Source organism: Arvicola amphibius, chromosome 5, assembly GCF_903992535.2.
Source record: "Arvicola amphibius chromosome 5, mArvAmp1.2, whole genome shotgun sequence".
In the NCBI taxonomy this organism is placed as follows: domain Eukaryota; kingdom Metazoa; phylum Chordata; class Mammalia; order Rodentia; family Cricetidae; genus Arvicola; species Arvicola amphibius.
Genome location: NC_052051.1, coordinates 150,869,724 through 150,881,242, shown reverse-complemented (window position 1 = coordinate 150,881,242; position 11,519 = coordinate 150,869,724). Strand labels below are relative to the sequence as shown.

The 11,519-nt window shown below is 46.3% G+C and overlaps 1 protein-coding gene across 2 annotated transcripts in view; it reads right to left on the bottom strand.

Annotated features, from left to right (window-relative positions):
• The window catches only part of Epg5 (ectopic P-granules autophagy protein 5 homolog), an 89,721-nt gene continuing 78,202 nt past the window's right edge, over positions 1-11,519 (bottom strand). For both annotated transcript variants that reach the window (XM_038329696.1, XM_038329697.1), the window contains exons 40-44: positions 9,885-10,127; positions 7,643-7,859; positions 6,207-6,422; positions 4,401-4,515; positions 1-1,851 (exon numbers count right to left, since the gene is read on the bottom strand). In XM_038329696.1, the coding sequence (XP_038185624.1) occupies positions 1,669-1,851; positions 4,401-4,515; positions 6,207-6,422; positions 7,643-7,859; positions 9,885-10,127 (974 nt within the window). In that variant the 3' untranslated portion in view covers positions 1-1,668. The remainder of the gene's footprint in view (positions 1,852-4,400; positions 4,516-6,206; positions 6,423-7,642; positions 7,860-9,884; positions 10,128-11,519) is intronic.

Here is an 11,519-nt window from a genome sequence, read left to right as displayed (position 1 = left end):
TTCAGATCCATAGCTTATAATCAGAAGTTGATTTTATTGTTTATACATTTTACAGACAAAATTTACAAATATTATAAACTTCCAAAATGAATTGATTCTCTAAAATGTACACTCAAACATTTCACATTTTAGGGTACTGGTAACTTCCTTCTCCTCAGAGAAACCACACACACAGAATCCTGGCCGCAGAATCACTGCTGCTTGTTAACTCTACAGCTTCTGAAGTTTTCTTCTATTCGAAGTGAAGATGACGGGCTTTGAAATTAGAGAGAAGCAAAAACCAAGAAGGCTGAGATACCCTATACAATGACGCTTTGTGCCACAGAATAGGGAGGGTTTTTATCAGTGTTCCAAGTCATGTCTGCTAAGTAGAGCTGTTCTCCCAGCCAAGAGTTCCTGCAAGCTTCCAATGAGGGGGAAGCGGCCCACTAACGGTATACCCCATCATTATCCACGGCCCTGGGTGGCCAGCCAGAGATTTTACACAGATACTTCTGAGCCATAACCCATAAGAACAAAGATATACTTTGAGCTGAACAAACAAAATTGGTTCAAGGCCATTTTTAAGAATTATAAATCTACTGACAGAAATCAAATCTCTAACTCCTGCAGGAAGTGGCATGAGAACACAGCAATGTGCCAGACAGGCTTTGGCAATGCGACTGTCGGCAGTGACAGAAGGCACAGGGCTATTCACGAAAAACCAGATTTCTGAAATTCCCTGACCTGGCCCCCTTCTCCCTGGGCTAGTGTCCAGCATGTCCGTGAGTTTCCCTGAACTTAACCAAAGGAAGAAGAACAAAGACCCCAGTGTCCCTTGACAGCAGGGCCTGCAGAGAATTGGGAGCCTCCACACAGACAGACCCATAGCCCGATGTGAAGGAGGAATCCACGAGAGCACGGAGCTCTGGCTGCAGCATCAGTGCCGTCTGTGCTCCCACCACACGGGCCACCACACACCTGTGCACAGCGGCTGTCAGCGCACGGGGTGCCACGTCACTCAGAAAGGCGCACTTCCGGAGGACAGGCAGTCACAAACAGATGTGTCGCCATCTCTGCTGTCCTCTGTGGTGAGGGTTAAGTGGAGTGTCTTCAATATGACTCATTTTAGTTCAGCCTTTTTGTTTTGTGTCACCTGCTGAGACTCTCGACACGCACCCCAGCCTCCTGCGGGAGCCCCAGGGTGCTCAGGTTACAGGTGTATGCCATCTCCCCTCTGGGAGACAGACAATTCCTTTAAGCTGGTGTATTCCCCACATTTAAGAAATGAAGAAATTTTCCAAGTTGTATTTTTAACATTGGAAGAATACAAATGGAGTCCAAAAGAGGGCTCTTCATGACTCCCACAGTGGTAACAAAGCAGGAGACAGAAGTGCAGACATCAAAAACTCTATCTGTAGTTCTCAGGGAGTTTGTGGCACATTCCCCAAATGTGAGTGGCTCTGTATTAGCGGAGCTTAGTTCCACTTGTGGAAGAACAAAAACCGAATGACTCTCTAGACAGTAAGAGAAAATCATACAGCCAGAGCTATCTAATGCCTCCCAACTTGCACCTTAGCCGAGTTCCTGGCAGAACCGAGCTCTGCAGTGAAGCAGAACAAAGGTACATGCACAACAGCCAAGTCAGTGTGAACACAAGGGCAGCAGGGCTTCGGGGTGTCCGCATCACTACCGTATGTTGTCCAGATAATGCACTTCTGGATAGAGACAGTTGACAAGAAGAGCCAGCAAGCCTTTCCCATTCTGAAGGCAATGCCCGGGATGCTTTATGAAGCGGACAGCTTGCAGTATCTGATCCTGGTACTCCACATACTGCTTACTGAGTGTCATGGATTCAAGAGCAGTCAGTACCTAGAAGACATGAGAGAAAAATGGAGTTAGTCTGTGACTGCACACCACTGACGGCCAACGAGACCCAGTTCCCCTGGAGCCTGGAGGGAAGGCAGCAGTCCGGAAGGCAGGCTCCGGGGAACACATGAAAGAGCTTAGAGGAGGCTGCATCTACTTCTCTTCTCGAGTGTTGTCTCCTGGAAGAGGCTGCAGCAGCCAGGCTAGAGTTATGGCCCTGTCTCACCTGCCAAGGCCATGTCCCTGCCTACCTTGTCCCTGTTCTCCCTGGTCCCACAGCCAACTCTCCCCAACCAGACACCAACCCCCTCTCTTCACAGGCACCAGCTGCATCTCCCCAGGGTGAAAGTGTAGCCTGCTGTGGGGTTTGTTCTGAGGTTACGGACCATCACAGGAAACAGAGTGAGCTGCTCAGTGCTGCTGGGAGCATATGATAAGGGGGCCACCTCGGTCGACGAAGTGTCAGATCAAGTTCCTCCATAAGACAGACAGACAGCATGCCTGGGGAAACACATGTCCCCACAACACTCTTCAACAAAAAAGCTAAAACAGTCTCCAGATCTGTAATTTCATTATTTTTCTTCCTTCACTAGAGAAGAGAGATGGTACGTGGAGAAAACAAAAATTCCAAACCACGATCTTGGGAGGTGGGGAGCTGTGTTTTCCAAGTGTCCAAACTCAGTCACATCTGGGTGATGGAGGAGGGTCATCTGTCTATGTGTTACTTTCATTGGTTAATAAAGAAACTGCCTTGGCCCTTTAATAGGACAGAAAATTAGGCAGGCGGAGTAGACAGAACAGAATTGTGGGAGAAAGAAAGCAGAGTCAGGCAGTCACCTCAGGCAGATGCCACGCCTCTCCTCTCTGAGACTGATGCAGGTTAAGGTCTTTCCCGGTAAGACACCACCTTGTGGTGCTACACAGATTAGTAAATATGGGTTAAAGCAAGGTGTGAGAATTAGCCAATAAGAGGCTGAAACTAATGGGCCAGGCAGTGTTTAAATGAATACAGTTTCCATGTAATTATTCTGGGGCTAAGCTAGCCATGTGGGAGCCATGCAGGGATGCAGCCCGCTGCTCCTTATACATCTGGGATTCTGAAGATATGCACCCCAACCCTGGAACACCCATCACACATGGAGTGTGCTACCTCCTCTCCCCTCCAGTTTTTGGAACCTCTGGTATTAAAAATATATATTAAAAGATGGATTTGCTTGGTTCAGAATATAAAGAGGGAGATATTCTTTAGTATAGTAAACAAGCAACAAGCTTAGAAATAAATTACTAACCAGTCTTAAGCAGAACTTAGGGCTGAATTTTTTTCAGTGGGACAGCCCCACATTACTGATTCTTATAATTTGGCCCCTGAATGACCGACTGGAAGAGCTGGCCCAGATGAGTCGCCTGAAATCTGAAAGCCCTGCTAGCAAGGATGCAAGGCCATGTCAGGAGCAGCACATCAAGTCTAACAGACAGGGGCCCGCATGACCTGTGGTCGCAACGACAGCAGAATCCTGATGTACAATCTCAAATACACCAGAAAATCAATCTCACCAACTCCCAATCTGCCCAGATGGGCTCGTCTGCCTATCTGTGAGGCTTTATGAAGACACTCAGGACTCCAGCAGTGGGGACTAATACCCGATGCCCATGAAAACCTACCAATTGCACTAACTGATCCTTGCTCTGTTTGTTTGTTCGTTGTTTGAGACAGGGCCAGCCCTGGCTGTCGTGGAACTCACTATGGAGATCAGGCTGGCCTTGAATTTGCAGAGATCATCCTGTCTCTGCCTCCCAGTGTTGGAATTAAAGGTGTTCACCACCACACCAGGCTTCTGATCCTCACACACCCTGACCACTTGCCACACACAGACCCTGCAGAGTGGAAAATGAGGAGCAGCCTGGAGATAGACTGGCCACGTGAACCCCAGCCCCAACACCTACTGTTACTGTGTGCACGGGGACAAATTTCCTAGCTGCTCTCTCTCATGTCTCCTCATCTAGAGATCAGAATAGCCACCACTCTCTGCTACTGGAGCAGGCACTCAAGCACGGCAACCACTGTTTCACTATTTCAAGCTGGCTCCATACCCAACTGCCAGATGATAAGGTGAAAACAAGTCCCAGGAACCAGACCCAAGACATACAGCCACCCCCGTGCTCAGTGCACACGTCACTTCTAACAGCTACCCTTCTGCTGGGCATTCAAGCACCTGCCTGCTGCCTGCTCACTCTTAGGCCTCATGGAATAGGAACCACTGCTTTGGTTCCAGGGAAAGCTCAGCCAACTGTCACTCAAGTCAAGTGAGCCATTTTCTGTGCAGTGCCAGCCCTGGTAGCAGGAAGCACACTCACCATACTCTCCAGTACCAAATTCAACCCTAGACCAGCTTGATCTGGCTTGTCTCTTCATTGCTCTAGCCCGGCACCTAGAGAACTCAGTTCAGGATCTGAGACAAGCCCACCCAGGGAGCTGGCTCTAGGCTACTGTAGAGCTTCGGGCCTGGTGGGCACAAGTCAGAACTGCCAGCCTTGAGGTTGCTGTCACTGACCTGCTGAGCTTTTGGAGTCAGATGTAATTCAGAGCTAGGTTTCAGACGAATCTGGTCTTCTGCAGGCACCTGAACTGACAGGAAGGCAGCCATGCCTCGGGCAACCACACGGAACCTTGAGTGTTAACAACAGGTCAGAAGTGAGTGACCATTAAAGTGAACAGTTTCGCATACAAACCGTGTTTCCCATTTTAAAAGGAAACAAGATAGCTCCATTTCCAGATCCTTTCTGTAGTTAAGCTCTTCAGTAAAACCCTACTTAATGTTTCCTTTCTTGGTTACCCAAGTAGTGTGTACCCATTCAGATAAAGACAGAATAGTAAAGACAGAATAGCTGGGACAGTCAGACATGGTACACCATGGGGCTGCTACAGAGAGCCATGTGTACCGTCTTAGTAAGTAAAACAGAGTTGTCACATCACCCAGCAATCCCACTCCTAGGTATGCACACAAGAGAACCAAAGACAGGCATAGCCAAAAACGTATGCGTGAACATTCACAGCGGCATTAGTTACAACAGCAGCAAATGTGCAGTAGCTTCTAAATGGACAATGTGGTAGATCCGCACTCATGGGTGTGCCTCTCAGCCATACAAATAAATAAATAAATAAAGGGATGTGGCTCAGTTGTAGGACACTTGCCAAGAATGCAAAGTTCAATCCTCAGTACCACAAGAACATAAATAAAAATAAGCAAGAACTGCTGACACACAGTACAACATGGATGACCTCGGGAAAGCATTTCCAGATACTGAAGGCCACATACTATACAATTCCATGTTTAGAAATGTCCTAAGAAGAAGTCAATTCACAGTTGTCAGTGATGAGGGGAAGAAGGAAACGGAGCTGACTGGTGACTACAAAGCTTACTTGAGGGGTGAAGAGAATGTTCTAGAGCTAGTGATGGCAATCACATTGTGAATGTCATTCAATTATACATAGTAAAATGGTTACTATAAGAAATTAAGTTATACATATTTTACCATAATAAAAAAAGAAAAGCACTTGATTCAAGCAAAAGGTATGCAAACAAATATAAGTAAAACTAAAACTGTGTCTGTCACATCCTACCATAAACAAACGTGGTATTATATGGTCTGGAATGAGAGATCCCCAAGTTACCACACAGTGCATGTCAGCACAGTAGACTCTTTTCAAGAGTGGCAAGGATTTGAAAAGAAAGCCAGACTATAGCTGGGGTGGACACTAGAAAGGGAGTGCTGGGAGGGAGGGAGGGAGGGAGGGGGAGGGGAGGGGGAGGGGAGGGGGAGGGGAGGGGGAGGGGAGGGGGAGGGGAGGGGGAGGGGAGGGCAGAGGGAAGAAACCGTGAGGAGGACAGCGCTGTGGCTCAGAATGGAGGACCACCGGCAAACTCTTCCCTGCCTTGGGACTCTAAGCCACAAAACCCAGACTTGTCTTTCATCACCTCTAACTAACTGAACCAAGCCCACCATGATGTTATGACAGTTCTACACTGAGTCCCTAACAGGCCCTGATTCCCCCAAACTCACAGGATGGGGACCAAGTAACCAGAATGAAACAAAGGACTGAGATATTTTAATACATCGTCACTGGCTCAAAATAAAAATGAAATCAGCATGAACAAAAGGTAGGATTTGACCTTTAAAACAAAGTTGTAAATCAAGAACAAACATGCTTTTTATAATATAAAGATGTAAACAGTCTGTGGCCTTTTGTCTTCATCTCTCAGAAACCTGCGTGCCCTAAGTCAAAAGCCTATCCCAGGATCACACCTCTGCGGGAGCAGCTGAGGCCCCCCCGAGGCGGGCAGGGTAGGCTTCCTCACCTGTTGGACAGGGGTGACTTCCGGCCCAAGCCGATAGCCCCCAGAATCCCAGAGCTGAGCCTCTCCTCGGCCAGGAGGCTCTGCCTGCCCTGCAGCATGAGCAGGATCCGGATGACGGACTCTGTCAGGACCGACTCGTTCTGCTCCACCTGAGCCAGCGACAGCTGCAGGACCTGATGCCACCACAGGAACAGCTTTGCTTCTTCCTGTGCAGAGCTGGGGGAGGAGCCAGAGCAAAAGAAATGTAAGTACTTTTCCCACTCACGTCTAACAGAAACTCACATTTGAGTTTTACAGGAGGGAGAAATACATTACTCTAAAGTCATATGCCAGGGCCAGCAATACGGCTCAGTGGGCAGAGGTAATTGCCTATACCGAGTTTAATCCCCAGGAACCCACAAGTACACACACACACACACACAAGTTAAGTAAACAAACACAAAACTGAAGAAATTAAAATTGAAGAAAATAAAACCAAGGTTAGAGTGTTAGCAAAATGTTAATAAAGTAATGGGTGTTGTAATTTATAGAAAAAGCAGCGCGCGAGAGAAAGACGACATGCAGCAGAGCTCAGAAGGAGGGGTTTTTTTTATTGGGGGAAGTAAATGGGAAAAGAGGGAAGAGGGGAGACAGGCCTTTGGGGACAGGAGGAGGGGGAGAGGAGAAGAGGAGAGTGGAGGAGGAGGAAAGACAGATGGAGACAAAGAGAAAGAGAGAGAGATGGGAGGTGGGCAGGGCCCTTTTTAAAGGGAATGCAGTGAATGTGCACAGGGCGATCTTAGTGGCTCACTGAGGGTGTAAACCCCAAGGTCAGGCCAGTACAGACGCCTGGTTGCTAGCAATGGGGCTGGAACAGCTACCACTGACTGAACATTTGCATACATCCTCTGTCACTTGATCCTCATTTATAAGAAAGTTGGTGCCTCAAATATTGTGTGGGGAGATTTAAAGGAAAAAAAATATATTTGCTCAGAAAATTAGCTCAGCAACTAAGAGTCCCCTGTTGGGACCAATTGGAGTCCTGGTCTTCAGCTGCTCTTCCCTGCTAGAGCCTTCTGATTGGAGTTACTAAAAGCTGTGCCTTGCCTAGAGGATCAGAGGATGGGGTTTTCACCTGTTGGCCCACTTGACTGCTGGGTATTTAAGCCTCCATGGTGCTATTAAAGGGCTTTTTACCAGTGATTAGATGTCCGTGTGTTTGTCTGTCTGTCTCTCTGTGTGTTTGTGCATTTCAACATCCAGCCCCTTGCCGAAAGCTCGCGAACTGTATTGTATTGTAGCGCAAAGAACGCAGACGGGGGCGCGGTGCGCTGCAGTCCCCCAAGCATGTGTACTCCCCTGAAAGCTTGTTTGACTTTTATGCATCCCTGGGTTCTGGCTCTTGAATTAACGCTTATGTAAACCGGAATCCCAAGTAAGGCAGCGGGCAAGCATACCTTGGGTACACTTGTTCCAGCCACTTGTTTAGGATGAGGAGCACCTTCATCTCGTTCCTCAGAGTCTGCTCACTGTTTAAACACTGAAGCAGGTAGACGTAGAGAGTCAAGCAACTGCCGAGGGCTAAACACTCCTGCAGAAACTCTTGTATGGTGAGCTCGGGGACTTGAAGGGACACCAGAATGGGGCCCCATCCTAAATTTTGATTGAGGGAGCCTAGGAAAAAAACACCAAGAGGAAATATCAGTATATGCTCGTGTACATAAGAATGGGCTGTGTTGATGCCATGGTCTGTGCAGCCACCAGGGACCAAACTGAGGTCCGCGGGATGTGTTGATACCAGAGACCATGTGGATGTCTATGGTCCGTGCTGTCACCAGAAACCATGTAGAAGTCCATGATCCATACAACCCATGCTCCTGCTGACTGTAAAGGGCAAGGAAGCTACTTTTGAAGTGGCATCAATGACTGCAGACTCACAGTTGAGAAAGAGGGACACAGAAGGCATCTATGATAACCCCACCCCCAGTTCACCCACCCCCAAAACGACAGTGTAAACAGAAAGCCACTGAAGAGAACTCCTAGCAGTTGTGATGAGGATGCTGGCCTGACGGCTTCTGGCCGGGGCGCGTGTGGGAAAGGACTTAGTTTTTCTTAAGGGGCCGGCAACTGGGAGTCTGACCACGTTCCAGTGCGTATATGGGCAACACAAATTAGAATTGCTCTTTTTCTCCTTCTTTTGGTGGGGAGGTCTCAAGGTTGGGGGTAGGGGCAGACCTGGGAGGACTGGGAAGTGGGTGTGCTCTGGGTTCATGATGTGAAATTCCCAAATAATCAATAAAAATATTATGAAAAAAGGAAAGAATTCTAACGACTGTTTTCACTTTTCATGTAACACATCATTTCTCAGAGTGGCCTAGAATCCAGAAAAGTGAGAGATGCCCCGACACTTAGACTGGCAGCCTCCACCAGCTGCTACTTAACAAGAAGAGGTTCAAAGAAACTAGAACTCAGAACTGTGTGTCTCAAAATTTCCTTTCTCATTATGTGATGATGATTAGCATCTTCAGGTACCAAAGAGTTTAACTTTAGTCAACACAGGCTTTTCTAAGAAAATAAATCTCTCATAAGCATTTTTACTCACTAAAGTACAGCTCATTAACCATTTTGATGTTAGTAACGCAAACAAATTTGAATCCTAAGTGTTGTCCTGAAGGCTCTCAACCCTTTGGGAGGAGCGAAGGCAGGTGCACGGTGAGATACAAAGTCCCTCCACAGCAGCCAGGGCAGATGGCAGGTATGGGCATCATACCCTGCTCACTCTGATCTTCTTCCTTTCTTGTTATTTATAGTAATATTTCATATCTGAATATCATAGTTGAGAAGAGCCATTCTGAGAAGTTCTTAATTACCATCTCCAAAGTTTGGTGGAAGAGAATAAGAACAATAAAAGGAGGAGGAACAGCAAAAAGTGATCCTCATAGAATAGTTTTAAAAGTAGGACAAGAAGGCTGGGGAGGTGGCTCAGCAGTTAAGAGCACTGACCCGGAGTACAATTCCCAGCACACACATGGCTGCTCACAACTTTCAGTAATTCCAGCTCCAAGTGATCCACACCCTCTTCTGGCCTATGTGGCATTTGGCACAGATGTGCTATACATAAAGACATGCAGGCAAAACACCCAAACATAGAAAATAAAATAAATAAATCTTAAGAAGCAAGGCAAGAAGAAATAAAAGATCTCTATGAAAACTCCTCTCACCAAACATGGTTAAAAAAAAAAAAAAAAAGAAGAAATTACCACATTATTATATATAAGTTCTGGTTTACAGCATTTGTTTTGAAAACTGACTTTGCTATCTTAACATGGTTGGTCTGACATTCTAAAGCAATGTAAAAAACAAATTAGCATTTTTTTCTCTCTCGAAACATAAGATTGAACCCAAAAGACATGGGCCACATGTTCTGATGTTGATTAGCTCTTGATGGAAAAAAATTTATTTCTATCATATATATATATACATACATACATATATAGTGTGTGTGTATGAGTGTGTGTGCGCATGCGTGCGTGCGTGCGTGCGTGCGTGTGTGTGTGTGTGTGTGTGTGTGTGATATGAGAATTCCTCACAGAATTAGAATAATGCCACTTTGGGAAGAGTGGAACACTCCCTGACGACAGGCTTTCGTCTTCCTGGAAAAGATCACTCCAATGAGAACAGAAGATGGTATCCTCTTACCTTCCTTGAAGTAGGCAGCGATGCAGGCTTCTGTAATTTCTGCCATGTGGCGGACCGATGCCAGGCTTTGGCAGGCTGCTGTTAAAAGGGGCAGCACTACCAACCCATGAACCTTCTGGCCAATCCAGGTCCGAATGCTGCCACCGAGGAACTCCGCTGTTGGAATAGTTGCATTGTTCATCATCATTAGGACTTCTGTAAAGAGGCTGCTGAGGGCCATGTGGCGGGCCTGGCTGTCCATATCTAAAGACAAAGACAGATATGCACTCAGACCACTAGGACAGGGACAAGAAAGAGGTCATAAGAACAACAGTTCTTATCTGTTCTCCAGGGTCATCACACTCCTGGTGTCTGACTAGGCAGAAAGGATCTGATGACAACTGGATTTTATGAATAGGAAATCAGGAACTTCCACAAGTTCCCTGAATAAAGTATGTGAGAGAGTAACACTTTAATTCCCACAGCCCCTCTCAGCCTTTCCTCCCAGCCCGTCTCCATTCCTGCATGACACTGCCAACCTGCAGAATCACTCTCACTACAAGGGACGCCCAGTGATTACCCTGGGCTTGGACTCAAGTAAGCTAAATTTATTATCCTTCCCGTACTCCACTGCTGTCTCTCCAGACTCACTCTTAGTCCTGCTGAGTCTGTAACTAGGAGCCCCCTCCTCCCACCTCACCTCCATTTCCTGGGGATTCTACCACCTGGTGCAGACCCTGGTCCCTCCAGCTCTTTCCTGCTTCCCCTTTCAGCCTTCTCTTCCAGCCATCTCCATATAGCCGTGATGTCCACAACCCACAGAAACACTCTCTACAGGGACCCCACAGACACTCAGGTGGCTAGAATCCAGAGTGGGCAATAGTAAACAAACAACGGAATACCCACCCAGCAAGAAGCAGAACAGATAGCCACACCAATAAACACGCCTAGCATCTTAATTTCAGTTGCCTAGATCCCAGAAACACAAACATGAACAGACAAGACAATGCCCATCCTCTAGAAGCCAAACCCTATCACAACTGATCCTGAGACAAGCAATTTAGTGGAAGCATAAGATGAGAACTTCAAAATAGCCATTCTCTATGTTCAAAGACCGTAAAGAGGATATGAATAAATGCCTTAATGAAGACTGAAAACACAGCTGAGTGAAATAATGAAAACAATTCAAGACATGAAAGCAGAATTTAACGAAGAAACTGAGTAACTAAAGAAAACCCAAACTACAATAAAACTGGAAATGAAAACTCAGGAGGGCTATCAAAACAAAAAGCTCGGAGGTAAGCCTCACCAAGTTAAGACATAGGAGAGGGAATTTCAGGGCTTGAAGACAACAAGGTCGAAGAAATAGATAGCTTAGTCAAAGAAAATGTTAAATCTTAAAAAATCAAGACACTATGAAAACACTAAACCTATAAATAATAGCTATAGAAGAAAAAGAAACTCAGGTCAAAGGCAGAGAAAATATAGTTATCAAAACTGTAGAACCAAATTGCCCCAATCTAAAGAAATTACCTATCAAGGTACAAGAAGCATACAGAACACCAAGTAGAACCAGAAAAGAAATTCCCATGACACATCATAACCAGAACACTAAATGTACAAAATAAAGAAAGCATAATTAAATCTGTGAAGGAA